Source organism: Pimephales promelas, chromosome 4, assembly GCF_988280905.1.
Source record: "Pimephales promelas chromosome 4, fPimPro1.hap1.1, whole genome shotgun sequence".
Lineage (NCBI taxonomy): Eukaryota > Metazoa > Chordata > Actinopteri > Cypriniformes > Leuciscidae > Pimephales > Pimephales promelas.
The window spans coordinates 46,872,052-46,899,745 of NC_142772.1; the positions used below are offsets into that span (position 1 = coordinate 46,872,052).

At 37.8% G+C, this 27,694-nt stretch overlaps 1 protein-coding gene across 4 annotated transcripts in view; it reads right to left on the minus strand.

The window, feature by feature from the left end:
* Nucleotides 1-320: 320 nt before the first annotated feature.
* pxna (paxillin a) overlaps nucleotides 321-27,694 on the minus strand; it is a 46,299-nt gene continuing 18,925 nt past the window's right edge. For 2 of the 4 annotated variants that reach the window (XM_039687440.2, XM_039687439.2), the window contains exons 2-10: nucleotides 23,372-23,577; nucleotides 21,009-21,210; nucleotides 20,479-20,671; nucleotides 18,494-18,644; nucleotides 7,550-7,708; nucleotides 5,617-5,790; nucleotides 4,074-4,155; nucleotides 3,786-3,934; nucleotides 321-1,672 (exon numbers count right to left, since the gene is read on the minus strand). In XM_039687440.2, the coding sequence (XP_039543374.2) occupies nucleotides 1,406-1,672; nucleotides 3,786-3,934; nucleotides 4,074-4,155; nucleotides 5,617-5,790; nucleotides 7,550-7,708; nucleotides 18,494-18,644; nucleotides 20,479-20,671; nucleotides 21,009-21,210; nucleotides 23,372-23,577 (1,583 nt within the window). In that variant the 3' untranslated portion in view covers nucleotides 321-1,405. Of the gene's footprint in view, nucleotides 1,673-3,785; nucleotides 3,935-4,073; nucleotides 4,156-5,616; nucleotides 5,791-7,549; nucleotides 7,709-11,446; nucleotides 11,726-13,862; nucleotides 14,133-16,803; nucleotides 17,818-18,493; nucleotides 18,645-20,478; nucleotides 20,672-21,008; nucleotides 21,211-23,371; nucleotides 23,578-24,118; nucleotides 24,161-27,694 lie in introns of those variants that run through there. The other 2 variants (XM_089130615.1, XM_089130613.1) reach the window with 2 other exon arrangements.

Genomic DNA, 27,694 nt, shown 5'->3' on the forward strand with positions numbered 1-27,694 from the left:
CTCTCAACATTTCACTACTTAAAATTCAACATCTGAATGTATCCTGTAAGCTAAGAAGGATGAGTATTACCCCTTAGCAAAAGCAATTTTTGAATGATGAATGAATGCTCTTTAGCATACTATAAAATGCAATTCTGACCATTATAGTACATTTATGCTTTGGGCAAACACACTGCATTCTAGAAATAAATATCAGTTTAAATGCAGACAATTTATTTATATACAACATGACTTCAATACCGATAGAAAACATTGCATTAAAGTCCTATTAACAGCTGACAAAATGTAAACAAATCACATTAATGAAAAAGAAGCATAAATCAGTCAATGAGATTTTGGTATTTATTCAATGCCTTGTACATTTGTCCATTTAAACCCCATGTTTTAAATACAATGTGCATGTCATCATTCAATTTAAAATAAAATATGACATCATCCTGAAGAAGAAAATCTTTAAATTACTAAAACGGGGGGAAAAAGTTAAAGCTTTCGCCATCAATAATAATTCAATATATTTACTTGTATACAGTAGGAAATCAGATAAATGGAAAAGAGGAGAAATGTCAATCACAAAATTATATAGAAAAAACAATTGTAAGAAAAATCACACATTAAGCCCGGTGGCAATAGGCACATTGTTGAACACATACTCAAGGAAATGGGCATCAGGGCCCACACTGGTATCTTTAAGAAGGCTTTTTATAAGAATAAAATAAGTATTATAACAGCAGAAGTGATTCGGTTCCACAGTTAAACTCTCATAAAGGCATAAGGATGGAAGTTAAAACCACTCCAGCCATCCAGAAGAACAGAAACAACCCATGAATATAAAAATAGAAACGATCAACAACAAAAAAACAACAAAAAAAAGTAGAAGCACACTTTATAAAGTGATAAGACAGAGATATGCATGCACAATAGGGTCAGGGCTGAACAAACTCTCAAGTACCAAAAATTATAAAAATACACATTGAGATTTTGATGATTTCAAGCTGTTATTGCACCTTTAAGAAATGCCAATGGAGAAAAGTCGCTAAATAAAATAAAGTGTGCTGTTATCCTAGAAAGCAGCCTGAAATGTGCAAAGAGATGTGTACATAGTAATGTTCAAGTTAAGCTCAATGTGTGTGTAACAAGTACAAAAATAGATCTTGATTTGTCCGATGCAGTCGATAATATCGAAAATAGCTCCACGTGAATTAAAGACCTAGTCTCTGATAACATCTGGATCCAGGGGAAGCGTTTAAAAAGGCTGTTAAAAATCGTAATGGCCTCCCTGAAGATCTACACTTGTCTGACAGTGCTTTGGCACAGGAACAAGCTGGTGTAATGCTCACTATCACCACAAGATGACACAATATTAAAACGCGACCCGTGGGCCTGTGTGATGGAACGCGATCAGGTTCTAGCTGAAGAGCTTGACGAAGCAGTTTTGGCAGTAGGGTTTGTCGTTCTGCTCTTTGAATGTGCCCTTGTTCAGCTGTTTCAGGCAGAAGGCGCAGACGAAATGCTCGGGGTGAAACTTCTTGCCCATGGCGGTGATGCAGCGGCCGGTAATGGGTTTCTGACAGCCGGAGCAGAGAGAGCCGCGGTGCTCGTGGTAATGAGCCTCACAGTACGGCTGCCCTTCGTGCTCGAAGAAACTACCGTTCACAAATGGGGTGAAACACTCCTGTGGCGGAGAGAGAGAAAACAGAAATCAGTCAGTTATACACAAATGACACATGCAGCAATATAGACACATCTGATGGCAAAATGAGCTAGTGTATAAATACAAAACACACAGATAGCAACCTAAACACCCACATTTTTATTTATATATAAACACACACACAGTGATGTGAATAAGTTTGGACACCCATGCTAAAGTTGCCTAAAGGGAGGAATAAAGGGAGGAAATTGATCTTAAAGGAGAAGTTCACTTTTTAGTTCACCCCCATGTCATCCAAGATGTCCATGTCTTTCTTTCTTCATTCGAAAAGAAATTAAAAAAAATATTTTTAATAAATTAATTAAGTAAATAAATTAAGAATAAATAAAGTAGTAAATTAAGTTAAGAATAAATTAAACTAAGAAATTAAGAAAGTATTTTCTAAATTAAGAAATGAAGGTTTTTGATGAAAACATTCCAGGATTTTTCTTCATATAATGGACTTCAATGGGAACCAAACAATTCAAGGTCCAAATGAGAGTTTCAGTGCAAACATCCACATTTTTATTTATATATATATATATATATACACACACACACACACACACACACACACACAGTGATGTGAATAAGTTTGGACACCCATGCTAAAGTTGCCTAAAGGGAGGAATAAAAAAAATAATCTTTTGGAAATTGATCTTAAAGGAGAAGTTCACTTTTTAGTTCACCCCCATGTCATCCAAGATGTCCATATCTTTCTTTCTTCATTCGAAAAGAAATTAAGAAATTATTTTTAATAAATAAAGTAAATAAATTAAGAATAAATAAAGAAATAAATTAAATTAAATTAAGAATAAATTAAATTAAGAAATTATTTTCTAAATTAAGAAATTAAGGTTTTTGATGAAAACATTCCAGGGTTTTTCTCCATATAATGAACTTCAATGGGAACCAAACGGTTCAAGGTCCAAATGAGAGTTTCAGTGCAAACTGTTCATAGGGCTTTAAAGGTGCCATCTACCATAATAAATCAAATCCTACTCCATATTCCATAACAGATGGGGGCAGTATACCTCCAAAAAATGACTTGTGCTCCTACCATCGCGCATGTTATTCAAATCATTTGACATGATAGTAAAAGGTTGGAAGACCGCAGTTTCACGTGGAACATTTGGAGATTTTTAGAGATCAGAGACTCAATGAACTAAACACTAGAGTGAACTAAACTAAACACTATGAATCTCAACACTAAATGATGAAGACCGCCTCATAGATCTCAAAAACAAGCTGGTGCATTTCGACGGTATGGGAAAATAAAAGCTTGGGCAATTATTTGAAGTTTATGGTATTCGTTTTGTTCATATTACACTTTTATTGTTAGTGAATTAATTTGACAGACAGCATTCGCTGATGTTGATCAAGCTAGCGCCGTCAATTCACCGTGAGACACACGCAATTGACACTTAGCAAGCAGGTTAGTTAAGCTCTCAGATTCGGTCAATTATATTACGCAATTCAAAGAATAAATACCGTTTTGGCGCTTGTACATGTTACACTACAGATCCCTAGCGCACGTGAACCGATCGTCTCTACTAGCTGGAAAAAGAACATGAACTCTGTTGAAAGATACAGTATGCTACAACTTACCAAAATGTATTCCTCATGCAGTAGTGGGCTTTATTTCCACACGACTGACATCAGGTTCAAGTACACACACACACACACACAAGCCGGCGCGAGCGCGACTCACTCGTCTATTGCAGTTTGGCTGGTGCTAACGTTGCCCGTCCGCATACCGCCTCCCATGGCCGGAACTGGTATTACGATACCTGCCGGGCCGGGGCTAGTAATTTAGCATGCTAATTCAGGTTAATATCTCGGCAGCACTATAACTTGTCGGTTTTTTAATGACATCTTTGCACTTATTTCTTCTCATTCTTTTGATGCGTGTAGCTCATTTTTCGTATATTGTTACCTCAATTATTACATATGGCACCTTTAAACGATTCCAGACGATGAATAAGGGTCTTATCAAGCGAAACGGCCTAGCTGATATAATCGCCCTATGTATACACACTCAGTGGCCTCAATCAATTGCATGCTTACACAGACACCCACACACACACACACTGACCCTGCAGACAAAACACTCTGGGTGCCAGAGAGAGTTGAGGGCCGAAATGTAGTTCTCCAGGATAGCACGGGCACAGCCGCCACATTTAGGGGCAAACATGTCAAAGTAGTCCTTCCTACAGTAAGCCTTTCCCTCCTTCTCATGGAAACCTGCAGGAAATAGAGACAAATGGAAAAAGCCAAAGGCTTAAAACCTTTTTAAGTAAAAAAATAGCTTGGTAGAAAAAAAGGAAAGGACGGCTAAAGAGAAGAAAAGAGGTTGAACTTGAGAAGAGTTGAATCAGCTTACCCTCAGGCCCAAAGAATGACCCACACTGGGCACAAAAGAAATGCTCTGGATGCCAAGTCTTGTCTAATGCGGTCACCACCCTCTGCAAATGTACAATTCATTACAATGAACTGATGGCGAAACAAGGACAGAGAGCAAAATGTAATCAATGAATGTATGCAAAATTTAAAGAAAAAACAAAGAATAAGACAATTATTAAAAATATTGTTCATTTCCCACTACATAAACATGTGTACTGCTTTAGAAATGTAAACCAATCCTAGCTACATGCTAAACTAAATATAGATATATTGAAAACAAAGATCCATTATGGAGAATATTGTGCCAATGTGTATATTTATCAATGTTATCATATAAACGTACAGTCAAAAGTGAGTTAATTCAGTAATTCATGACTAATTCAAACATATAATTTTCAACCGACTCAAATTTGCATGCAGCCAACAAATACATAGAATTCAAAATGAAATAAAATAAAATTACAATTTGTGTATTTATTGCCTTCGTATTATGCTATGGAATACAATTTTGTATCTTGTTTTAAAGGGATAGTTCACTTTGAAATTAAGTTTTGGTATGTTTTATCTTACCTCAAGGGCATCCAAGATGTAGGTGTCTTTGTTTCCGCAGTAGTTTCAATTTTGAGATTTTTAGGTCAAACCGTTCTTGTCTGTCAGTCTTATAATGGAGGTCTATGGTCACCACCTCAAAGAGCATGCACAGAGAAGTCCAAATTAAACATGATTTAATGACTCATAAATGTAAGTACACATTGATGGACTAAGACACGAAACGAGCGGTTTGTGTGAGAAAACGAACAGTATTTATATCGCTCTTGTAACCACAGCCACTTCTCGCTCGTGTACGTCACTCATTGTTTAGACAGAGATTACAGAAGTGTTACCTTTCACTGTGAATATCTAAATATATTTATAGATACAGGAAATCGCAATGGAAGACGATTTCGATACATCAACAGACAACGTTGAATTTTTTTGCCCGCGGCCTCAGATCACTTGGACGTGGCTGTGGTTACAAGAGGTAAAAACGATATAAATACTGTTCGTTTTCTCACACAAACCGCTCGTTTCGTGTCTTAGGCCATCAATGTGTACTTACATTTACGAGTCATTAAATCATGTTTAATTTGGACTTCTCTGTGCATGCTCTTTGAGGTGGTGACCATAGACCTCCATTATATCAAAAATATTTAAAATTGAAACTACTGCAGAAACAAAGACACCTACATCTTGGATGCCCTTGAGGTAAGCTAAAACATACCAAAAATTAATTTCAAAGTGAAATATCCCTTTAAGGATGCCTAGTCATTTTATTCAAAAACACTATCTATGTGTTGAGTTTGACTGCAGAGACCGATTTAGACCGTATTTAAGTGACTGTTTATGTTTACAGGAAACCTGAAGCCAAAGGTAAAGTGTGAGCTGCTATAGTAAGCACCATCCCGACTGGGTGGTGACACATGAGACACACGCAGGCCTGTGAATGCCCCGTTTGTGGTGATAGGCAGCATAATCCTCCTTACGTCCAGAATGGGTCCATTGCAGTAGTAACAGCGTGGAGAGAAGAGGCTGTGGTAGTCCTTTTCACAGTACGGCTGGCCGTCTCGCTCAAAGAAGTTTTTGGAGCCTATTTCCTCCTGACAGTGAGTACACACGAAATGTTCTGGATGCCACGTCCGACCCATTGCTGTCACCACCTGAATGAATCAAAGAAAACGAGGATGGAAGTGTTCCGCTTCACAAAAGACATAACTGAATACCAGTGTATCATGATCCAAGCTACACAATTTGGGAATCATTACGATTTTTTAAATGATCTTAAAAGTTTGCATTTGTTTGATTAAAAATACAGTGAAAACATAGCCTGGTTGAAATGGGATCAAAATCCCTCCAAATGTATCAAAAAATAATTCAAAAATGTAAAAATATATTGCACAAACTGAAAAAAAAGAAAAGCAAAGAACGTGGTCACGGATCAAAATATAATAAGCGTGAATCAACGAAACTTAAATTTATGTTCATGTTTTTCGCTCTTCTTTCCGTGTTCTGCGCTTGCTCTTCCAAATGTTGCAGTTCGAGTTTCATGTAAATTAGGGCGGGCTTAAGCATCACCATTGGTCCACTAGTTCTAGACTGACAGCTCCTACTCTAGCCAATCAATCGAAGATCAGCGTTGACGTCACTCCAATGCGACTCACGCTACTGATGCTCACTCATTCGGGGAAGGCCTTTCAAGCAGTAAAGCTATCTGAACTCTGGACATTAACAAATTATTAAATTCCTCTTTTTTTCAGCTCTAAGTGAAACATCCTGCAGTTTTAAAACAGTAGTTCACTTTTAAAAAAAACTTTTGCTGATAATTTACTCACCCCCATGTCATCCAAGATGTCCATGTCAATCTTTCTTCAGTCGAAAAAAAGATATTAAGGTTTTTGATTAAATCATTCCAGGATTTTTCTCCATATAATGGACTTCATTGGGAACCAAACGGTTCAAGGTCCAAATGAGAGTTTCAGTGCAGCTTCAAAGGGCTTTAAACGACACTTGACGATGAATAAGGGTCTTATCAAGCGAAACGAACGTTCATTTCAAAAATAAATAAAAAACTTTAGCTCAAACGCTCGCCTTGCTCTGTTCTGTGATGCGCGTTCGTGACTCTCCTGTTCAAGCTCGTTCATCAAAATGAACGAATCCTTTTTTGAGTTCATTGAATGAACCAAATGATTAAAAAAAAATTTGTTCATTTTGATGCACTGAAACTGTCTTTTGGACCTTAAACCATTTGGTTCCCATTGAAGTCCATTATATGGAGAAAAATCCTGGAATGTTTTCATCAAAAACCTTAATTTCTTTTCGACTGAAGAAAGAAAGACATGGACATCTCGGATGACATAGGGGTGAGTAAATTATCAGCAAAAGTTTTTTTTTAAAAGTGAACTACTCCTTTAAGTTTATAATTTTTCCCGCTTATTATTTTTTGATCCATGCCCGCAATACATTGGGCGGGATTTTGATCCCATAGGTTGACACCAGACCCTTTTCAGTTGTAACTGAGAGTGGGTTCATTCACAACCTCGATTTGGAAAAATGGGAAATGAGCTTGCCCAGACTGACTTGCAGAGCAAATCTCAAATTTGCCCGGAAGTTCGTCTGGGTTTTCCCGCGAACACAGTCATATTTGTAAGAATATTTCACAATATTACATGCATTTTTTGATAATAAATGTAGCCTTAGTGAGCATAAGAGAAACACATTTGTAAAAAATCTGAAATCTCCAAGCTTTATATACATACTCTACAGTCTACACACACACTGACATAAAAATCAACCCTTGGTGGTATTTTGGGTTTGTTTTGAAACAGAGCTTCTGCACTAAGACATAATATCCCAAAAACCCAAATGAAATGTGAGGATAATGATTTGGGCAGTAAATGAGCTCTTCCGCAGATCTCTTACCTGGCCAGCGATTGGTTTCTTGCAGGCTCCACAAACGCCTTTGGCAACAGTCTGGACACCCAGGCGGTTGAGGTCTGACTGCAGGCTGCCCAACATGTTATCCAGTTTATTCCCCTGCTTCGGGACGCTGGTGGGGGAACTCTTGCCCTGAGCCATAATCTACAGCAAAAAGAAAATATTTTTCATGTTTTAAAGTCTGCTTTCATAAAGCACAGAAAATGTGGATGCAAAAATCCCACTCTGCAGACGCAGACACGAAACAAGCACTTTCTACTTGGTAGTTGGTACACATAACTAATTACTAGCAATTAATCATTTAGCAAATGCATTCATCCAAAGCTTTTTACCAGGTCAATCTCACTGGAGTAACAGGAGATTTAGTGCCTTGATCAATGGCAAAATGTTGATAATTCATGGCTAAATGCATGCAGGATTTGCAGCACACTGACACTTGACTTGTTTTGGAGAAGTGCAATATAAATGTCCCCTTATATGGACTGGAGTGTAGTTTCTCAACAACTGATGATCAACTTTGTACCACGAGACGAGTATGCTGAAGAAATTTTCTCAGTATAACCATCGCCACTTGAAAAGGCTATTTTCAAACTCCTAAAGCATGTACATCAAGAGCTTCTTCCTTCAAACAAACAGGACTGGAGATGTTGAATTACACACATTTACTTGCATCATTTATTAATCAATCCATTACAGGATGTTAGTGGTTTTTAAACTACACAATTCACAACTCTTAAAGTAGTTCACTGAATTCACAGCGATGCATGCAATGGAAAGGTTTACCGCATTCGTCTTATTTCACACACTTAGAAATAGCAAGCAGAGATACATGATCCTGCACAAACATGCAATAATTATTAAATTTAAACACCAAATCTGGTTAGATATTATGCAACATTTGCAATTTTGAAATGGAAAGGTCTGTTTTACTAATCTAAGGAAATCAATCTCATGCTCCCTCCCTGCGTAACCTTCCCTAAATACAACAGGACCAAGAAGGTGTTAAATACATAATCAGATGACAGACCAAACAAGGCTACGGGTCAAGAAGTTCTGGTGTAACAGTAACCCCATCTCTGTGCTCTCAGTTCAAAGAACCGTGACACAGAAGCATTATTCACAAAGCAAAATTAGCAACCTATTAACCCTGTTATTTCTGCTTATGATCTCACACATAAACAAGCTAGCCCTGGAGTCACAAATCTACCAAAAAAAAAAATCACTTCACTTCCAGATACACATCCCGAAACCTCAAGATTTCCATAGTTATAGTTATAGAGCCTGACCGATAAACGATTTTGAAGGCCGATACCGATACAAATATTTTTGTGTTTTAAAATCCGATATATCGGCCGGTTTTTTTTTATTTTTATTAAATATTGTTGGATTTCACACACGTGTAAAAGAAAAGCTAACTTTTCTGCACAAGATACGTTTGATGCTTTTTCTCTATGTCTAAATGTTCACTCCTCGCAAGTATAACTTACATTTTACAATGCAGGGACTGTAACTAGAGATATGCTAGTTATAAATACAGTAATCATTACTTTATTTAGGCAGAAAAAGTTCACTGTGGTTTCCAAGCTCATTAATGTTAACGTTAGCGGTCCTCCACTGATGATTAGCTAGCTTTGTGGTTAGCTAGTCTATGATGAGCCATAATTTAGCAATAGATAACATTGTAAAACATACATTTTCAATATAACAGGCCAAGGAGAGATGATTGAAGCGTGTTTCGTCCGTTTTTATTTTATTTTTGAAATATTCATTTATCGGCCATTATAACTGCCGATACCGATATTTTGGAAAATGCCTAATATCGGCTGGCCGATTTATCAGTCTGGCTCTACTTAGATATTCAATAAATTGATTGTCGGAAATTAAAATGAACCCCAACCATAATAAACACCCGTTGGCGTTTGTCCTTCCACTACATCAAACCGCAAAATAAATATCTTCACCAAGCAGGACTCCAAATGTTGGATAATCTCCAAACATCATCCATAATCCTGTCGTTTTCCTCGTCATCATCTTTTTTTTTTTATTCTTTTGCATTCTGTGTCAAAGATTTTAACCAACTTTTCCCTGAATTATTTTTGTTCTCTACTTTTTTTTCCAGCCAATAATTGCCTTGCAGGCCCTATATTGGTCATTTACTTGGTAGTTTATCTATTACTAGTAATGATTACAGCAAATAGGCATAATAATAATAATCTTCGTTAATCTAATGCAGCCAACCAACTCAGTGAAGTTTCAGGTTGTAGTACTGCAAGATGGCGGCACACTTGATACAAACGATATACTAAAAAATAGCCATGTTATATAATTTCTTTTATTAGAGTGGAAATCCATTTACTAAATATTGTTAACTTGCACCTGTAATTGATAACCAACTTCGGTGGCAACAGAATCTGCTCACGTACCAGGAATTCAGAGGGAAGAAAAGGGTAAATAGACTGTCTTCATGGGACATGTTGACACCAGCAAACTATTCAATAAATGCTGAGACACTCCTACTGTGAGCTGCACATAACAGCAAATGCTCAATAAGCAACATTCAAGAAACCATGAAAGAATTGATAGAAAAGGCAAGGGGACCCCACAATTCATTTATCGAAATGTTTTTCATGAGCTTTCCAGTAGATTGCGATTACTGGGTAGGAATGATTCACATTTACACTCATATTGATTCACTAAAGATTCATTCAGACTGATTTGTTCAACAGATTAACCTGAATCCAGTCATTCATTTAGGTCTCTCCCAAGGTGTTCTCCACTACGGTGACCAGTTTGTTTGCTCAGGTGGGGTTTCAAAACGGTTAATATTCAGTAATATTATTGATTTAACTCCACCGACACTATATATGAGAATGAAATTGGAACTGAACAAGCCAACTGAACAACCCAATGTTAATAAACTGAAGTGACTTGATCGAAATAATGACACTATTGGTCTCTTTACACCTGAAATTGAATTCATTTAATAATTAATTAACATTTTCCTGTTAAGATGCTTCGACGCAATCTGTATTGTATACCTCAAACATTTGTTGTGTTCGTTCTTCCGGTTTGTATTTCCATAGCATAAAGGTAAGATCTTACAGATTTATGAATAAACTGCCCGTTTTAAAATCTTCCCAGTCTACTGATGTTTATTACGACATCCGCTTCAAACATTACAATGCTCATGATAACTTCCATTAACTCTACAATAAGTAAATTCACTTCACCAGCTACTCTTTGGCAGCGATGCTGTAGAAATATACAGAGCTACCGCAAAACTGCAATTCGAACATAAAATACTAAAGATGGCTGTGCAATTGTCTATAAAGTTCTATACAAATAAATGTGACTTGAAAGATTTACACAATGGCTTCCCAGACAGCAAACTGACATTGAATCAACGTGGAAACGACGTCTCTCATGACATTGAAACAACGTTGATTTTGCTCATCGAATTAACGTTGAACCAACGTCAGACGCGGCATTCTTCAAAGCTAAATGAAAATCGAAAATTGGTTTGCTTTCATAACGTTGAAACAACGCGTTGATTTCAAGTTGATTTTCCGTTAGTTTTGAAAGAATGACGCGTCTGACGTTGGTTCAACGTTAATTCGATGAGCAAAACAATGTCAGATCAACGTTGTTTCGATGTCATATTTCCACGTTGATTCAATGTCAGTTTGCTATCTGGGTTGCGAACCAGTTTTACTCAACAACAACTCTATATACAGTCAACCAGTTTCCTATGACTTCTTATTAATATCCATGAGTTTTCCACTTTTGCCAAACAAATTCCCTGATATTTCCATGCTTTTCAAGACAAAAGTGCAAGCTCGGATCAGATGCAGATAAACGAAGAGAGCAAGTTCATGCCTGTACCGGTGGAAAAAGAGGTTCATATTCTGTTTGGCAGCCCACAGATGATAACACCTTTGGTGGAGGGGATGGAGGAGGGGTGGGCTCTTTAGGTGGAGTCGGAACTGGAGGAGGAGGAGGAGGGGGAGGAGGAGGAGGAGGAGGAGGGGGAGAGGGCTCTCTAGGAGGTGGAGGTGGTGGGGGGAGAGGAGCGGGCATCTGTACCACAGCCACTGGCTTTTTTGGTACAGGATGGGTTAGGACTTTTTTCGGAGGACAGGGCAAGTCTGGAGGAATGATGATCTGATGGACAAAGAAATGTGATACACAAAACGCAAAAATGCATAATATTGTGTAACAGTCGGGTTCCAGAAGTAAAAATCTATCTATCTATATATATATATATATATATATATGAAGAGTTCAGATGCAAAAGCCTCTAAGTGCCATTTGAAATTTTCTTCTTTAATGATCATTTTTATCAAACTTGTATATTTAAGTTCAGTAATTTCACTTAAATGGCAATGAAGATTAACTATTAATTGTCATTTAAGGTAAATTACTGAACTTAAATATACAAGCTTGATAAAAATGGTCATTTTAGAAGAAAATTTCAAATGGCATTTAGAGGCTTTTGCATCTGAACTCTTCATATATATATATATATATATATATATATGAATTTTAGTATTCCTATATAGATAGGATTTTAGTCTTCGATATATAGGATTTTCTATATAGGATTTTGTTGTTTTTTTTACAATAACTTAAGGCCCGTACACACTGGGACGAATATCAGTGCGTGTTATTCGCCAGCGTTATTCGTCAGCGTTTTTCAATGCGTTTTTTGTGTTCACATCCAATCGATTTTCGCTGACGATGAGCCGAGTGAACATGCAAATTCATTTCCTGACATTAGATGGCGAATTTGCTCTGCAATACCACTCCATAACAGTTCTCTTTTATCAGAGCCCGTCTAACGGAGAGCCTTGGCACTTCCTATTAGCCCCGTTGTGTATCATCCGGGTTGCAGTTCCATTAGAATTCCACTGGAGGTGATCGCGGGCGAGAGCAGAATGAATGGGAGTCTATGGGGCTAAACGGCTAAAAGTGTCTCTTTCACCTGCTTATCGTTAAATTAACATAGATTTTATTGTTGATTCAGCAAGTTCAATATAGATTATAGGCCAAAAGTCGAATGAACGAGTACTTTTGTCCTTTTGATTTCTTACAGGTTAGGCCGTTGTTGGCTGGAACACGCTAGCATTCTGCTATTGTGTGACGTCATCACATTTCTGAACGGATTTTTAGAACAGATAAGTGAACTTAAAAATGCAATTTTCAGCTGAGTGTATTTTCTTAGCCCTCCATTTGAATGCAACTTTCAAATTACTTGACAAAAAAATGACATCCTGAGAAAAGTGGATTTCTGGGGGTGAAACCCCATTGACTCCCATTCATTCTGCACTCGACCGTGAGCGCCCCCGCATGGACAGAGACGCGTTACTGCAGCCAGTCCAGAAACCGGAAGTAACCAGCCAGTGCCAATTCTCTTCAATTAGACATTCTCTCCTTTTATCAAGATGTTTGTCGTCGCAGTCGCGTTTGTCACTTAGTTCTTTATGTTCTAGCACAAATGAGAACAGCAGCTCCACATTCATCTTGCCTCATATCTTCCTCGTCTTATTTCTTCCTGGCTGTGTAGACGGCAACGCTACTTGGCGCAGATCTTCTTCGCCGTTGCATATGTGTGCTGTTCGGCAAGACCGTTTTGTGTTTGAGCGCCCCCAAGTTGTGTTTTACTGTAACTTCAGAAGCTCCAAACACGTGAGCAAAAGCGGCAATCTCATTGGTCGGATAGGTTGACGTAGCTGAGACGTTCTTTTTTTTAATTGACGCTTTTACACGTGACGTTTTACGCGTCGGTGTGCACACTCACATTGGCGCCCTTTGTTTAGTCACGTTAAACGTCGGCAAATAACACGCAAAATTCGTCCCGGTGTGAACAAGTCTTTAGGGCTCACAACAGGTCTGTCTTTACAGTTGTAAACTTAACAGTTGTTAAACAAATAGTAAATGCTTTAGCTGAAGCCATCAGTTTGGATTATATCAACATTCAGTTTAAAGAATCATGTTTAACAGCAGAATTCATGGTGACAAATATGATGCTGTACAGGAAAAAAAAAAACACAATGTATATTATTAACACAAACATTTAAGTATTTGGAGTGTTCCGTCCAAATGTATATAATATATATATATATATACACACATGTATATGAAAAATGATTGGAAAAAATTCTTCCAGAACTAATGCCATTGAAAAAGTGAAATGTTTCCTAAAGGTTAAAATGCCCGTTTTATATAACAAACCAATTCGCGAAATGATTTTTGTGCAAGATTTTGTTAGTTCTACCAGTAATCTTGAGACTTACACTACCTTATCAACCGTTGGTGATACACCACCTTCCTCTCTTAACCGCTGTGGGTTGGAACAGACAATGACCCCTTCCGTAAGCCAATCATCTGGCTGTTTTCGTGGCCGCCCAGTGCGACCGATTCCCAGTTTCCCTTGCAGCTCTTCAATGAGTAGATCTTGCGAGTTACTCTTGTTGAGAATGAGTGGGCCCATTTTTTTGTGCATATGTCCGTCACGAAACATTGGGTGAACGTTGGACGTTTCCTTTGTGCGTCTGATGACCGATTTAAGCTGCGGAGAGGCAGCATTCAAGAAGTCACCACTTTAAATGTATAGATCATGCAATGCTTTCTTTGCAAATGCCACACAAGATCACAAATATTCAGTCCAAAAGCCTTTAAAAAGCAGGCAGCAGGATAAAAATCAGTACAGTAACCTCACACCCATCAAATTTGGGCCAATGCAAAGTGTAACTTGAAGCATCCTCTTTGTAACTCACAGTAACAACAACGCTAACCTTCTACAAACAATCTTAAATGATGCAAACTATGAAGCAAACAACATGCCAAAGCAATGCAAAATTGTCAAAGCAATTTTCAATTGGACTAAAAGGTTAAAATTGCTATCTCGACTAAAAAAAATCCATTCAATAATAGTGAATAAATTTAATTAAATTATTGTTATTTATTTATTTATTTGATTAACAACAAATGCATGTAATATATTTGTAAATTATTAAAATTATTAAAAATTTCTGGTATTATTTAAATACATCCCTTTATAGGCAAGAAAAAGACTTTGGGAAAAAGTTTTACTGACAGTTCAAATGCAATCGATATTATTTCAACGACCTGCAATTTTAATCATTTTAAACTAGTTACTGGCAAACACAAATAATTGATGATTGATGCAAATCTGCGTGATTTTAATGAGAAAATGACTCAACTGTTCAACCCTTATGGCGCTTTTCCACTACACAGTATCAGCTCGACTCGACTCACCTTTGTTTGGTTTTCCACTGTGTAAAAGTTGTACCTGTACAGAGGCGATACTAAAATGTGATGTGAAAACAATGCCGACTGCTGATTGGTCAGAGAGAATTGTCACCATTCACGGCGTCATCATTGCACGTGCCAGATAGAGTATCCAAAATATCCCCGCCATTTTTAAATAGTTTGGCTAGACATAATTCACCTTTGGCTAAGCCCCGCCCCCCTTAGTTACTGTTGCTACATCCGTCAAACTTCATCTGTGCTCTGCATGGCTTATGCTGAGACAGCTCTTCCTGCTGAAATGTTCTCAAACTTTTATAAAGCAGCAAATAAAGTGTACGATATAAGTAGGTAAAAGGGGCTGTAATATGCGTTCGAAGGCTATATTCAAGACATACAAACGCAAGAAACAACAAGGCATCCAAAATAGAGGCAAAAGCATATCGTTTCCGGTCACAGTCAAAAAATGAACCACCGCATATCCTACTAATGGAGACGGAGGCTGGGACTAACAATATCAGGGAACAACACTGTTCATGCAAAGCTGGGTAGGACTCTATTCACTTCTATAATCGTTATTACAAAGCAAACGGACTACACGAGTATAACGTTGTATTTATTAGCAGCGTGTGCTAGCGTATCAACAACCGGTATGAGAACCGAAATCATAACCTAAAACATTATAAAACGGTCTAACTAGTATAACTTCACACTCACAGTAAGGTTAGAAGTAAAAAAAGATGTGCTTGTTGATTTTTGCGGGGTTTAGCTGACTGAGGACGTCCATACAGTTTAATCCAAAGACGACAATTGTAAGGATTTTACTTTGGTTTTGGGAAGGAAAAAAACGGACACCCCCCTCCAACCTCTCTGGGAAACGCGTATCTTTGTTACAAATGCCCGAGGCACAACGTTAACCATATTTTGGATAAAACTACGACGGTAATAGCCTGCCGAGACCAACAATATGAGACGCCTGTATTGAAAGTCAATGGAGCGCTGTGAAAAAGTGTCGGGGCTCGTTCTTGGCTGCGCTGTGATTGGTCAATCTACATTCTAGGGTGTGGCTTAGCCAAAGGTGAATTACTAAACTTACTACTATTATTATGGCAACTCGGAAGAATACGCCTTGGTCAAACGAGGAGGTGGGGGCTTTCCTTTGTTTGGTTGCCGAAGAGAGGATCCAGCGAGAGTTTGATTGGCCAACGAGGAACGAAAGGCGTCGCTATGACGACCAGCTACTATTTGTGGCGGTACTGTCTGCAATGGAAAACCGAGTCGAGTCGAGGCACTACTGGTAATGGAAAAGCGCCATTAGACGCTACACATCAAATTTAGCAATTACAAATAATTTGCCTCATGCAAGACAATCAGAACATGGGACCACAGTAAATAACGCCCTTGCAGAACATCTCCTGCAGCTATCTCTAAAAGGCATCATGTGCCCTGAAGAAAGAAAAAAAGTGAAGATGGAATGCAATTGCACAATGCAACCAATGCAAAACTGCAAAGAAACAAGCAAGCCTAGCCTTGTTGTCCTTCTAACGCCATACACCTCATTGAGGAAGCGCGTCAGGGCATGCATTTGAACATCCCAAAGACTCCTTCCACACAATCGTATCCACCAAACATACTTTGGATTCCTCAATTCTCAACCTTTCCAAAAACACAATACAAAGCACTGCAACTGAATAGAGCAGCTACAAACCAAACCAAATTAAATGGCTAGCCCTCCCATTTTAGGAGCACTAAGTGACTTGGGTATCGGGTTTTTGAGAGGCATATTTAACTTGCTAATGGTTGGTGCTTCTATCTGAGCAGGATGGAAAGGTTCAGATTGGATATCAACAGGCCCCTTGGCATAAGGATCAGGCTCGTGTATTTGAGAAAGCATAAACAGCCGTACGTGGTGCAGCATGCTCGCTAAATTTAGGGGTGCAAATTGGAGACAGAGTTGGTGTGCCTCATACTTGTCCAGAAGCGGAGAGCCTTTCAACTGCTGATGGCTGAAGAAGTGGAAGGTCCAGAGAAACATCTGACGCTCCAGGGTATAAGGAGTCGTCTGTCCAACGGATATCAGTGTCTTTATAGCCACCCTGTGGCGTCGATTGATGAAAAAGTGACAGAATGTCATCGTTCATTTCTTCATTTCCAGGATCTCCTTCAAGAGGTTTCACCAACTCTGGTTGGGAAAGACTAGACGTCAACAGCTTGTCCAGAGCTTCCTCCAGAAGAGGCTTGGGGCAAGGAAGACTTATTTCCAATATGCCAGGTCTGGGGTTATCAGGTTTCTCTTTGGATGGCTTGGGAGTTAATGTTAGGGTTGAAACTGGAGGAGCAGGTAGCGCAATGAGAGTTGGCACTGGGCTCTTGCCAGTAATCCCTAGATCAGGGTTTGGTCCAGGGAAAGGACTTTTGGTTGCTCTAACAGCTGTAATAGGGCTTGGGCTCTTTCTGACCACAACTGGACTGGAGGTCTTCGCAATTGTTACAGGACTAGAACTTTTCACGTCGACAACTCGATTTGAGCTCTTCATAACCTCTGGTGGACTGGGGCTTTTAGCCACTGGGCTAGAAATCCTTGGATTTATAACTGGCGAGGAGGCCTTTGCCACCACAGGTGGACTGTTTTTGGAAACCAAAATCGGACTTGAGGTTTTCGGGTTGAAGATCTTGGGTGAATCGACTTCATGTTTCTTTAAACTTGATGGCGGAAGGCTTGAAGTTTTTGCAGATGGTTCTGGTGATAAAGGACTCTCTGCGCAAGAAACTACCAGTAGTTTGTCAGAATGGCTCTTGGAGTTGGACACTGGAGCTTTGGTTGTTGATTCCTCAACAATGTGGAGTTCCGGCAGAAACGATGTGCAATTAGAGGAAGGAAAGCTGTGGTCAGATACCTCTGCCTCTGGGACAGAAGGGACTGCGAGGCTCTCGGTTACCACAAGATTGGAAAGTTCTGACCCGTTAGTGGATAATGAGCCAGTCTAGACAACCAACAGTAAGACGACGACAACAAATCAAAGAGAAAGGGAGGAAAGCATTTGAGTGGAATCATGAAGGCAAGCTGGGAATTATCCATTATATTATTCTCAAATTAAAAATTATGCATAATGCAATGAGTTATGTAAGCTTGCAATTGGCTTATTTAGTCAATAAAAATGTATTCCAAGAATGCAACAAAGTACAAGTCAGATATTTGGTTGGTTTACCAACCTGAAAGCAAATATGATGACCAGCATTTCAAGATACAAACATGACACCACAAACACAGCATTCCAGATTCTCTCTTTTCAACCGCAGTGTGGCTCGCATCCAAGAGAGATATGCTAACAAGACCTTTATAATGGACCCATGAGAGCGTGCCCTCATACAAGGCATGTAAACCTTTATTTATTTCAAAGGCCTTGATTGATAATAATCTACTGTTTCCTATCTGATTATCATTATCAGCACTCACAAGATTAAAACACAAAGCCAATGACAACTCATTCCAGATTATTTGCCAATAAATAAGATTTTGCTAATTAAAAGAATGTTCGAAAATAAAACCTTTTCTACTGTGTGGCAAAGCAATGGATCATGGTTTAGGAAGTTTGTTTGAAAGGAACATTTATAGAAAAGGTATAAAATGTCATTTGTCTGTCCTGCTCCAAGACTTACATTGCTCTGAACTTTGAAGTCAGACAGTGAAGCCATGAGTTCATCGAGTTCCCGCGTCGCTGAGGAGGCTGAGATTCGGGCCTGCTGCTGGGTGGGAGTCTCTTCCTGAACTTCTCTCAACTCAGGAACCATCGGCACTGATGGGGCGGGTCTATAAATGATACAATATTAAAAATGGGATGTAAGAAAAGATCTAGCGCACAAATAAGGCACCTGGTGAAGTCAACAGTCCAAAAGACCATAAAGAATATCTGGGATTTAAATTCTAAATTAAACTCTAAATGATTTGATTTTTTTTTTTTTTAATTGAAACAACATATTAGGGGTGGGCTTTTAATTTTGTATTAACAATAAGAACAAAGATTATTACGAATACAATAGACCAAAGATACAGAAATACAAGTCTTTCAGCTACAGTAGGTTAAATTTAATAATCAAACACTGCATAGTCTGAGAGGTGTTTTTTTTTTGGGCAACGCCCAATTGTTTTCCTTAGGGTTATTTTTTTTTTCTATTATTATTATTATTTTATCATTCATGCTTGTTTCTTTATCACTCGTCTAAAGTGTCAATGTCTTTAATAATACTGAGCTATGCGGATTTATTTACTTAATGATAAAGCAAAATCTCTAACAATAGACATTTTATATCATTTCCATGTTAAATATTGTCATAACGCTCAGCCCTACAACATATCAACTTTTTATTACGCCTAGTCTAGTTATTACGGAAAAAAAATTTTGGCGCCGACTTGAGGTAAGAAAATATAATCGCTTAACATTTAAGCAATTTTACTTCACAGATGAGAGGAGAAACAGCAAAAATATAATGAAAAAAAACTATGATACACCTGGGGTTTTGGACCTGCTTAATGGTTTAAAAGACAATTAATAATCAGTTATATTATGGTTTAACTGATGGCGGGTACTATTGTATTCAAAGTTTTACAGTGAATTGATTTAACTGTATTGTTATATAATTGTTGGCACTGGCACTTATGAACACTAAATGGGTAAAAATTGCAATAAATAGGCTTAGTTTTGGAGCCAAATGTTGGAGTTGGAATAAATACCACTAGTTTTTTTTTTACAGAAATAAAAGCCAGACGCTTGATCATTTTACAGCCTTATTTTCATTATACAATAATTGTTTTCCTTAGGATTCTTTTTTTCCTATTATTATTATTATTATTATTATTATTTTATCATTCATGCTTGTTTCTTTATCACTCGTCTAAAGTGTCAATGTCTTTAATAATACTGAGCTATGCGGATTTATTTACTTAATGATATAGCAAAATCTCTAACAATAGACATTTTTTTTTACAGTATCATTTCCATGTTAAATATTGTCATAACGCTCAGCCCTACAACATATCAACTTTTGTCTAGTTATTACGAAAAAAAAAATCATTCTACTCACTAAAAAGATGTAAAACAAATGTAAAATATTTAAATTCTATCATAAAATATGCACAGATATTTATAAAACGGTTAGTTCCAATCCTTGATTCTGATTGGTCAATAGCTGTGCTTATTCATGATAAATCAAAAGCTATGACGACCGCTTCACCCATCGGTTCTGTGTATCACTGTGCAACATTTCAGTTCCCATGTTGTTGTTTATTTGAGCTTTAATGCATATTACACATTGGAACGTTGTTGCTGTTCACGGTCAGGGACTATTTTTTTCTAGCAGAAGGAAGGCTTTTAATGATTTTACTTCATGAAAGTTGCACTAATAAATATTTTTTGTACTTTTAATATTTGTATTGTGTGGTAACCGTTTTATAAAAGCAATAAGGTACTCGAGGCAAGTGCTGTATCGTGAATAAGTAACGGCAGAAGGGGTTACTCCGCTTCGCGCCGAGCCTAACAACGCCCTTCAGCCGTTACTTATTCACGATACAGCACAGCTTCTCATACCTGAATGCTTGCTTATAAAAATGACATTAATCAAATGTTTTCAGCAGAGTGTAATCTTACGCAGGGGCCGGCACTGAGCTCTCCAAATCGTTTAACAGGCTCTCCACACTGGGTCTGACGTCTTCTATCCCCCGACCGGGTGCACTGCGTTTGGGTTTCTCTAACTTTGGAGGAGGCACTTTCACTACTGATGAAACACCGTTTTCTGGGACATAGCGCTGAGCGTTGCTGGCTGGTTTAGGTGGGTAGGTCTCTGTGAAATATAAAAAAAACATTTATGCAAGTTTTAACAACATGTAGTAATACACTTAAAGCGCTCCTCAACCACCACTAATGATGCGACGGCAGCCATATTGCGCCAGAATGCCCAGCACACACCAGCTCATTGGTGGAGAGGAGACAGTGATGAAGCCAATCGGTATATCGGATGATCAGGAGGCCATAATGGAAAGGGCAAATTTGGCCAGGATGCCGGGGTTAACCCCAGTACTCTTTAATCCATCGACATCCTGTGATTTTTAATGACCACAGAGATTCAGGACCTCGGTTTACGTCTCATCCGAAGGTAGTGCTTGTTTTGAAGTGCTCACCTTCAGTAGCGAAGGATGGTGTGCTGTGCTGTACGGCGTTGAGCTCCAGCAACAGACGGTCCAGTTCCGATAGGTTACTGCCCAGTGATGAGCTCATGGCGGCAATGGTGGGGGAGTCAGTAGTCTTCTGCTTGTTGGGGAAACTATAGACGTGCTCTTCGTCCGACTGAGACACGCGAGGACTGGCGTTTTTCGGAGCCGACTTAAGGAAAAAAAATATAATCGTTTAACATTTAAGCAATTTTACTTCACAGATGAGAGCAGAAACAGCAAAAATATAATAATAAAAACTATGATACACCTGGGGTTTTGGACCCGCTTAATGGTTTAAAAGACAATTAATAATCAGTTATATATAATGGTTTAACTGATGGCCTTACTATTGTAATCAAAGTTTTACAGTGAATTGATTTAAATGTATTGTTATATAATTGTTGGCACTTATGAACACTAGTTTTGGAGCCAAATGTTGGAGTTGGAATAAATACAACTAGTTTTTTTTTTTTTTAAGAAATAAAAGCCAGACCCTTGATCATTTTACAGCCTTATTTTCATTATACAATATTTGTTTTGGTTGTTTAAAAACACACACAAACAAATTATCCGATTAACCTATCAACAGGTCGCTTAGGTGCTAGATTAATCGATTAACCGATTGCTTAGGTCCTAGATTAATCAATTAACCGATCGCTAAGGTGCTAGATTAATCGATTAACCGATCGCTTAGGTGCTAGATTTATCGATTAACCGATCGCTTAGGTGCTAGATTAATCGATCAATTAGGTGCTAGATTTAAAAGATTAATCGATCGCTTAGGTGCTAGATTAATCGATTAACCGATCGCTTAGGTGCTAGTTTAATCGATTAAACCGATCGCTTAGGTGCTAGATTTAAACGATTAACCGATCGCTAAGGTGCTAGATTTATCGATTAACAGATCGCTTAGGTTCTAGATTAATCGATTAACCGATCGCTTAGGTGCTAGATTAATCGATTAACCGATCGCTTAGGTGCTAGATTTAAACGATTAACCGATCGCTAAGGTGCTAGATTTATCGATTAACAGATCGCTTAGGTGCTAGATTAATCGATTAACCGATCGCTTAGGTGCTAGATTAATCGATTAACCGATCGCTTAGGTGCTAGATTAATCGATCGCTTAGGTGCTAGATTTAAACGATTAAACGATCGCTTAGGTGCTAGATTAATCGATTAACCGATCGCTTAGGTGCTAGATTAACCGATCGCTTAGGTGTTAGATTAATCGATCGCTTAGGTGCTAGATTTAAACGATTAATCGATCGCTTAGGTGCTAGATTAATCGATTAACCGATCGCTTAGGTGCTAGATTAATCGATTAACCGATCGCTCAGGTGCTAGATTAATCGATTAACCGATCGCTTAGGTGCTAGATTAATCGATTAATTAACCGATCGCCTAGGTGCTAGATTAATCGACCGCTTAGGTGCTAGATTAAGCGATTAACCGATCGCTCAGGTGCTAGATTAATCGATTAACCGATCACTTAGGTGCTAGATTAATCGATTAACCAATCGCTCAGGTGCTAGATTAATCGATTAACCGACCACTTAGGTGCTAGATTAATCGACTAACCAATCGCCTAGGCGCTAGATTAATCGACCGCTTAGGTGCTAGTTTAAGCGATTAATCGATCGCTTAGGCGCTAGATGTAAACGATTAATCGAGCGTTCGGGTGCTAGATTAATCGATTAACCGATCACCTAGGTGTTAGATTAATCGATCAATCGATCGCTTAGGTGCTAGATAAATCTATTAATCGAGCGCTTAGGTGCTATATAAATCGATTAATCGATCGCCTAGGTGCTAGATACATCTATTAATCGAGTGCTTAGGTGCTATATAAATCGATTAATCGATCGCTTAGGTGCTAGATAAATCGATTGCTTAGGTGCTAGATTAATCGATTAACCGATCACCTAGGTGTTAGATTAATCGATTAATCGATCACTTAGGTGCTAGATTAATCGATTAATAGATCGCCTCGGTGCTAGATAAATCGATTAATCGAGCGCTTAGGTGCTATATAAATCGATTGCTTAGGTGCAAGATTGATCGATTACAAAAAGAATCGATAGCTGCAGCCCTACAAATATGCAGAATATGGACCCATTAATGAAACCATGAATATGTTGAACGGGCTTAATGGCACAAGTTTCTGAGGCAACTGAAGTGCTTTGCTCAAGGGCACAACAGAAAGTGGAACAGGACGGCATCTGGTATTTGTTGTAAGGTTAAAGGATAACCCAGTAGACTCATATAAAGACCAGCAAAAAGCATGAGGAATAAAGAAACATTACACCAGGAAGTAATGGTCATTTTACCTGGGTCGAAGAGTGCTTTGATTCCGGCTGTTCTACCCAAGATCCATTCAGTGTTTCAGCAGGAGGGGAAGTTACTCGAGGTGGGGAGGACACGTCCTGATAAGAGTCACTTCCTGTGGGGTAGGAATATGGCGTCTCTTCTGGCAGAAAAACAGCTTGCTTGGAAATGTGGGAGGTTGTGGACTCCAAATCCGCAAGAAGAGCATCTGTAGAAACAAAAAACAGACTGGTTTCATTCTCAGGGAATGTGTCCTGATAAAACTTTGGATAAAAGTGTCGGTACAAATCTAAAGCTATGGATATGCAGGTCTTTTCAAATCCATAACCTCATTAGAAATCAAACGGGTTGTTGAATAACAGGACTTTGTCAAGTCTGTTCAAAACACGTCTCTGTCGGCTGGAGTGGTTATGAATCACATGACTGGGATGGTGAAATCACTGCAGGCTTCACTCATATGGGGTGTGGTGGTGAGTGACAACCTCACATGTAAAGACTGCTCTAAAACTGCATGCCTACAGGGATAGATTCAGCAAAAAGTGCAAAATGCATGTGGATAAACGGACACACCTCTTAATGCACACATAAATCACTATTCAAAAGCCATAGACTCAGGAACAGAACAGAAAGCACTTCCACACACACACACAGCTAAGTAAGGTTGTAAAACATGCTCTTAAGCGAACACTTTTCGGACCGTCTATAGTTTAAAACTCATTTTTATAGCAATTACTTTAGTGATGAGGCACCTTTGGATCTCGGTTGCATCACCATCCTTTCTACCAAGTCAGTCGTGTCAACACAGGAAGTGACTGATGATGTCACTACAGCATGACAGATGACACCTCAAGGTTCTCGATACTTAAAGCAGCATTTCATCTCAATTTGTTTGTCAAACTGAACCAGTGATCGGAGCTGTGAGCCCAATGCTAAACTATGAGAAATGCGTTATTAAAAAAATGGAAATCTATTAGTATAAAAATTGATTTTGCATGGGTTTTTGTAGAATGACAAATTCATTTTATTTATTTAAATTCAAAACATGTAAAGTTTAGAGCATATTAATTCATAAATAATATATTACACATAAAATTCAGAACAAACTAATTAATAAATATATAACTCATAATATTTAGAGCAAATTAATTCATAAATATAAAATTAATGAAGTTTATAAAATTAATTTATAAACATAACATAATAATTCATAAATATTTATCGCATAAAATCCAGAGTAAATTAATTCATAAAAATATAATATAATATTCACAGCATATTAAATAAAAAAATATATAAAGCATATAATTCGGAGCAAATTAATTCGTAAACATATAATTAATCAAATTCAGAAGAAAATTAATTCTTGAATATATATTAATAAGCAAATTAATTCAAACATTTAATCAAATTTATTTGAGGAATCAGGGGAAATTAATAAATGAAACATATTTTAAACTAAAAGCATACATAAATATTAATTTCAGACAAATGGGAAAATAAATATAGCTAGAGTAACCATGCACCAAATAATAAAATAATATAAAAGTCATTTGTCGGTGTTTGTGATTTGATTGTAAGTGGAGTGATATAGTTTTGACGCTTCTCAACAAGCTGCTCGTGTCCGGTGTAGATCCATAGATGTAAGGCATTGGCTTTATTATCTAGTACCATATATGTTATAATATTCAATCTACAACTCACACAAGACACACGAGTGCAACAAAACACCAAACTGAAGCTGAAGATCATTTTTTTTCAGTTCACAAACAAACACATTGTTAATCACACAATACCAACCACCAATAACACCACAGCTGATTCCAAAAATCCCCATTACAGTCACAAACACATGAAAGCCACACTTTCCCAAGAAACAACCAACTAAAGGCAAATAACAGCTGGTTACTTACACTGTGAACGGGACAGACAGTAACGCCCTGCTGATCTGTGTGTCTTTACCTTCGCACTTTATCTCAGACGGGAGGAGCTACGACAAGGAGTGGGGGAAAAAATGATAGGATAAGAAATGGAAAAGAGAGATCTAGAAAGAAGAGAGAGAGGGAGAGAGAGAGAGCGAGAGAAGAAACAGAAGAAAATCGAACTTCAAGACAGGACAAGTATAATAAACTGGAGTCGTCCGAGAGAAGGGCGGGCTGTTTTTCGGCAGGTGCTAACTTTAACTTCCCCTCCAAATACCAGATACTAAAAAGGTTGCAGTATATAACCTGTCTGCAACTGTGTACAGGTCACTAATCTGCACAAGTGCTGCCATTACACAAACAGATTAACTTTCTAAATTAAAGGAGTAGTTCACTTTAAAAAAAAACTTTTGCTGATAATTTACTCACCCCCATGTCATCCAAGATGTGCATGTCTTTCTTTCTTCAGTCGAAAAGAAATTAAGGTTTTTGATGAAAACCTTCCAGGATTTTTCTCCATATAATGGACTTCAATGGGGTCCAAACTGTTCAAGGTCCAAAAGACAGTTTCAGTGCAAAATGCAAACTGTTCAAAGGGCTTTAAACGATTCCAGACGATGAGTAAGGGTCTTATCAAGCGAAACGATCGCTCATTTAATAAAAAAAAATAAAGTTTAAGTTTTATAAGCTCAAATGGTCGCCTTGCTCTGTTCTGTGATGCGCGTTCGTGACTCTCCTGTTCGAACTCGATCATCAAAATGAACAAATCTTTTTCCGAGTCATTTGGTTAATTCAACGTACGAAACAAATGAATTGACTCAGAAAAAGATTCGTTCATTTTGATGAACGAGTTCAAAAAGGAGAGTCACAAACGGCAAGGCGACCTTTTGAGCTTATAAAACTTAAACTTAGTTTTGTTTTTTGTTTTTTATTAAATGAGCGATCGTTTTGTTTGATAAGACCCTGGAATCGTTTAAAGCCCTTTGAACAGTTTGCAGTTTGCACTGAAACTGTCTTTTGGACCTTGAACCGTTTGGTCCCCATTGAAGTCCATTATATGGAGAAAAATCCTGGAATGTTTTCATCAAAAACCTTCATTTCTTTTCAACTGAAGAAAGAAAGACATGGACATCTTGGATGACATGGGGGTGAGTAAATTATCAGCAAAAGTTTTTTTTTAAAGTGAACTACTCCTTTAACTCCATATTCAGTCAGTCCTACTTAAAAAAAAAACATAATTATGTAATTTACTAAATAAATGTGAAGATTACTAGAGAAAGGAAAGCCAGCAGGAAGACTTTGAGACTGGTCTCTGATCGTATCTGGACTGTTTGTTCAGCACTCGGCTTGATGAGGGAGCGGCAAAGGAAACATTAACCCATATTCTCTCTCTCTCTGCTGTTTCTTTATCACATACATTACATTGAACAGAAATCACTCTCCCACATGTTGAAATTAAGCATCTTTTTGACCTAATCGAACAAAAAAAGGTCTTTTTAACCAAAAAAATGCTAATAAATTAGGAATAAACGCAAATTTTCCAGTTGCATGGCTGGAAATCACAATTAATCCTTAATTATGGGTAACACTTCCGGTTTGGGTAAATTCCATTCAAAAAGACTGAAACGAATCATTTCACAATATAAACCTGGACTACAATGAATCATTGTTGCTTTATGCTCTATTTTCAGGCGTCTTGTACGTAATAACGAGACACTTGGTATGCAAAACTACATGTTCTATATGGAAGAAAGCCAAAATATTACCCAAGCATGAGAACATCCACTCTGAATCTATATTCATCCTCTTTAAATCATTGCCACTAAAATATTAATGCTAATACAACAAGAAACATTAAGAAGAAACCTTGATAGTCAACCACACTTGGAGGTTGGATTGTAAACTGTTGTATTTGCTGCAGTGTATTACGGTATATATGTTTTTGGCACATTAGATGTCTGCTGCCAAATTGGGCCACAAATTACAGCTGTATATGATTAACAAAAAATATAAATGTACATATCTAAATGTGCAACTGTGGAAGTTAAAGGGAAAGGGATACTCCACTTTTTTGGAAATAGGCTCATTTTACAACTCCCTTAGAGTTAAACAGTTGGGTTTGACCATTTTCCAATCCATTCAGCCGATTTTCTGATATCTGATTGACAGTTTCTGGTCCCATTGACTTCCATAGTAGGAAAAAATATATACTAAGTCAATGGGACCAGAAACTGTCTGGTTACTGATATTCTTCTAAATATCAGAAAATCGTCAGAATGGATTCGAAGATGGTCAAACTCAACTGTTTAACTCTGGGGGAGTTGTAAAATGAGCCTATTTCCCAAAAAAAAGTGGAGTATCCCTTTAAGAAAAAAGGAAGCATAACTGCATTTATGCTTCCTTTTT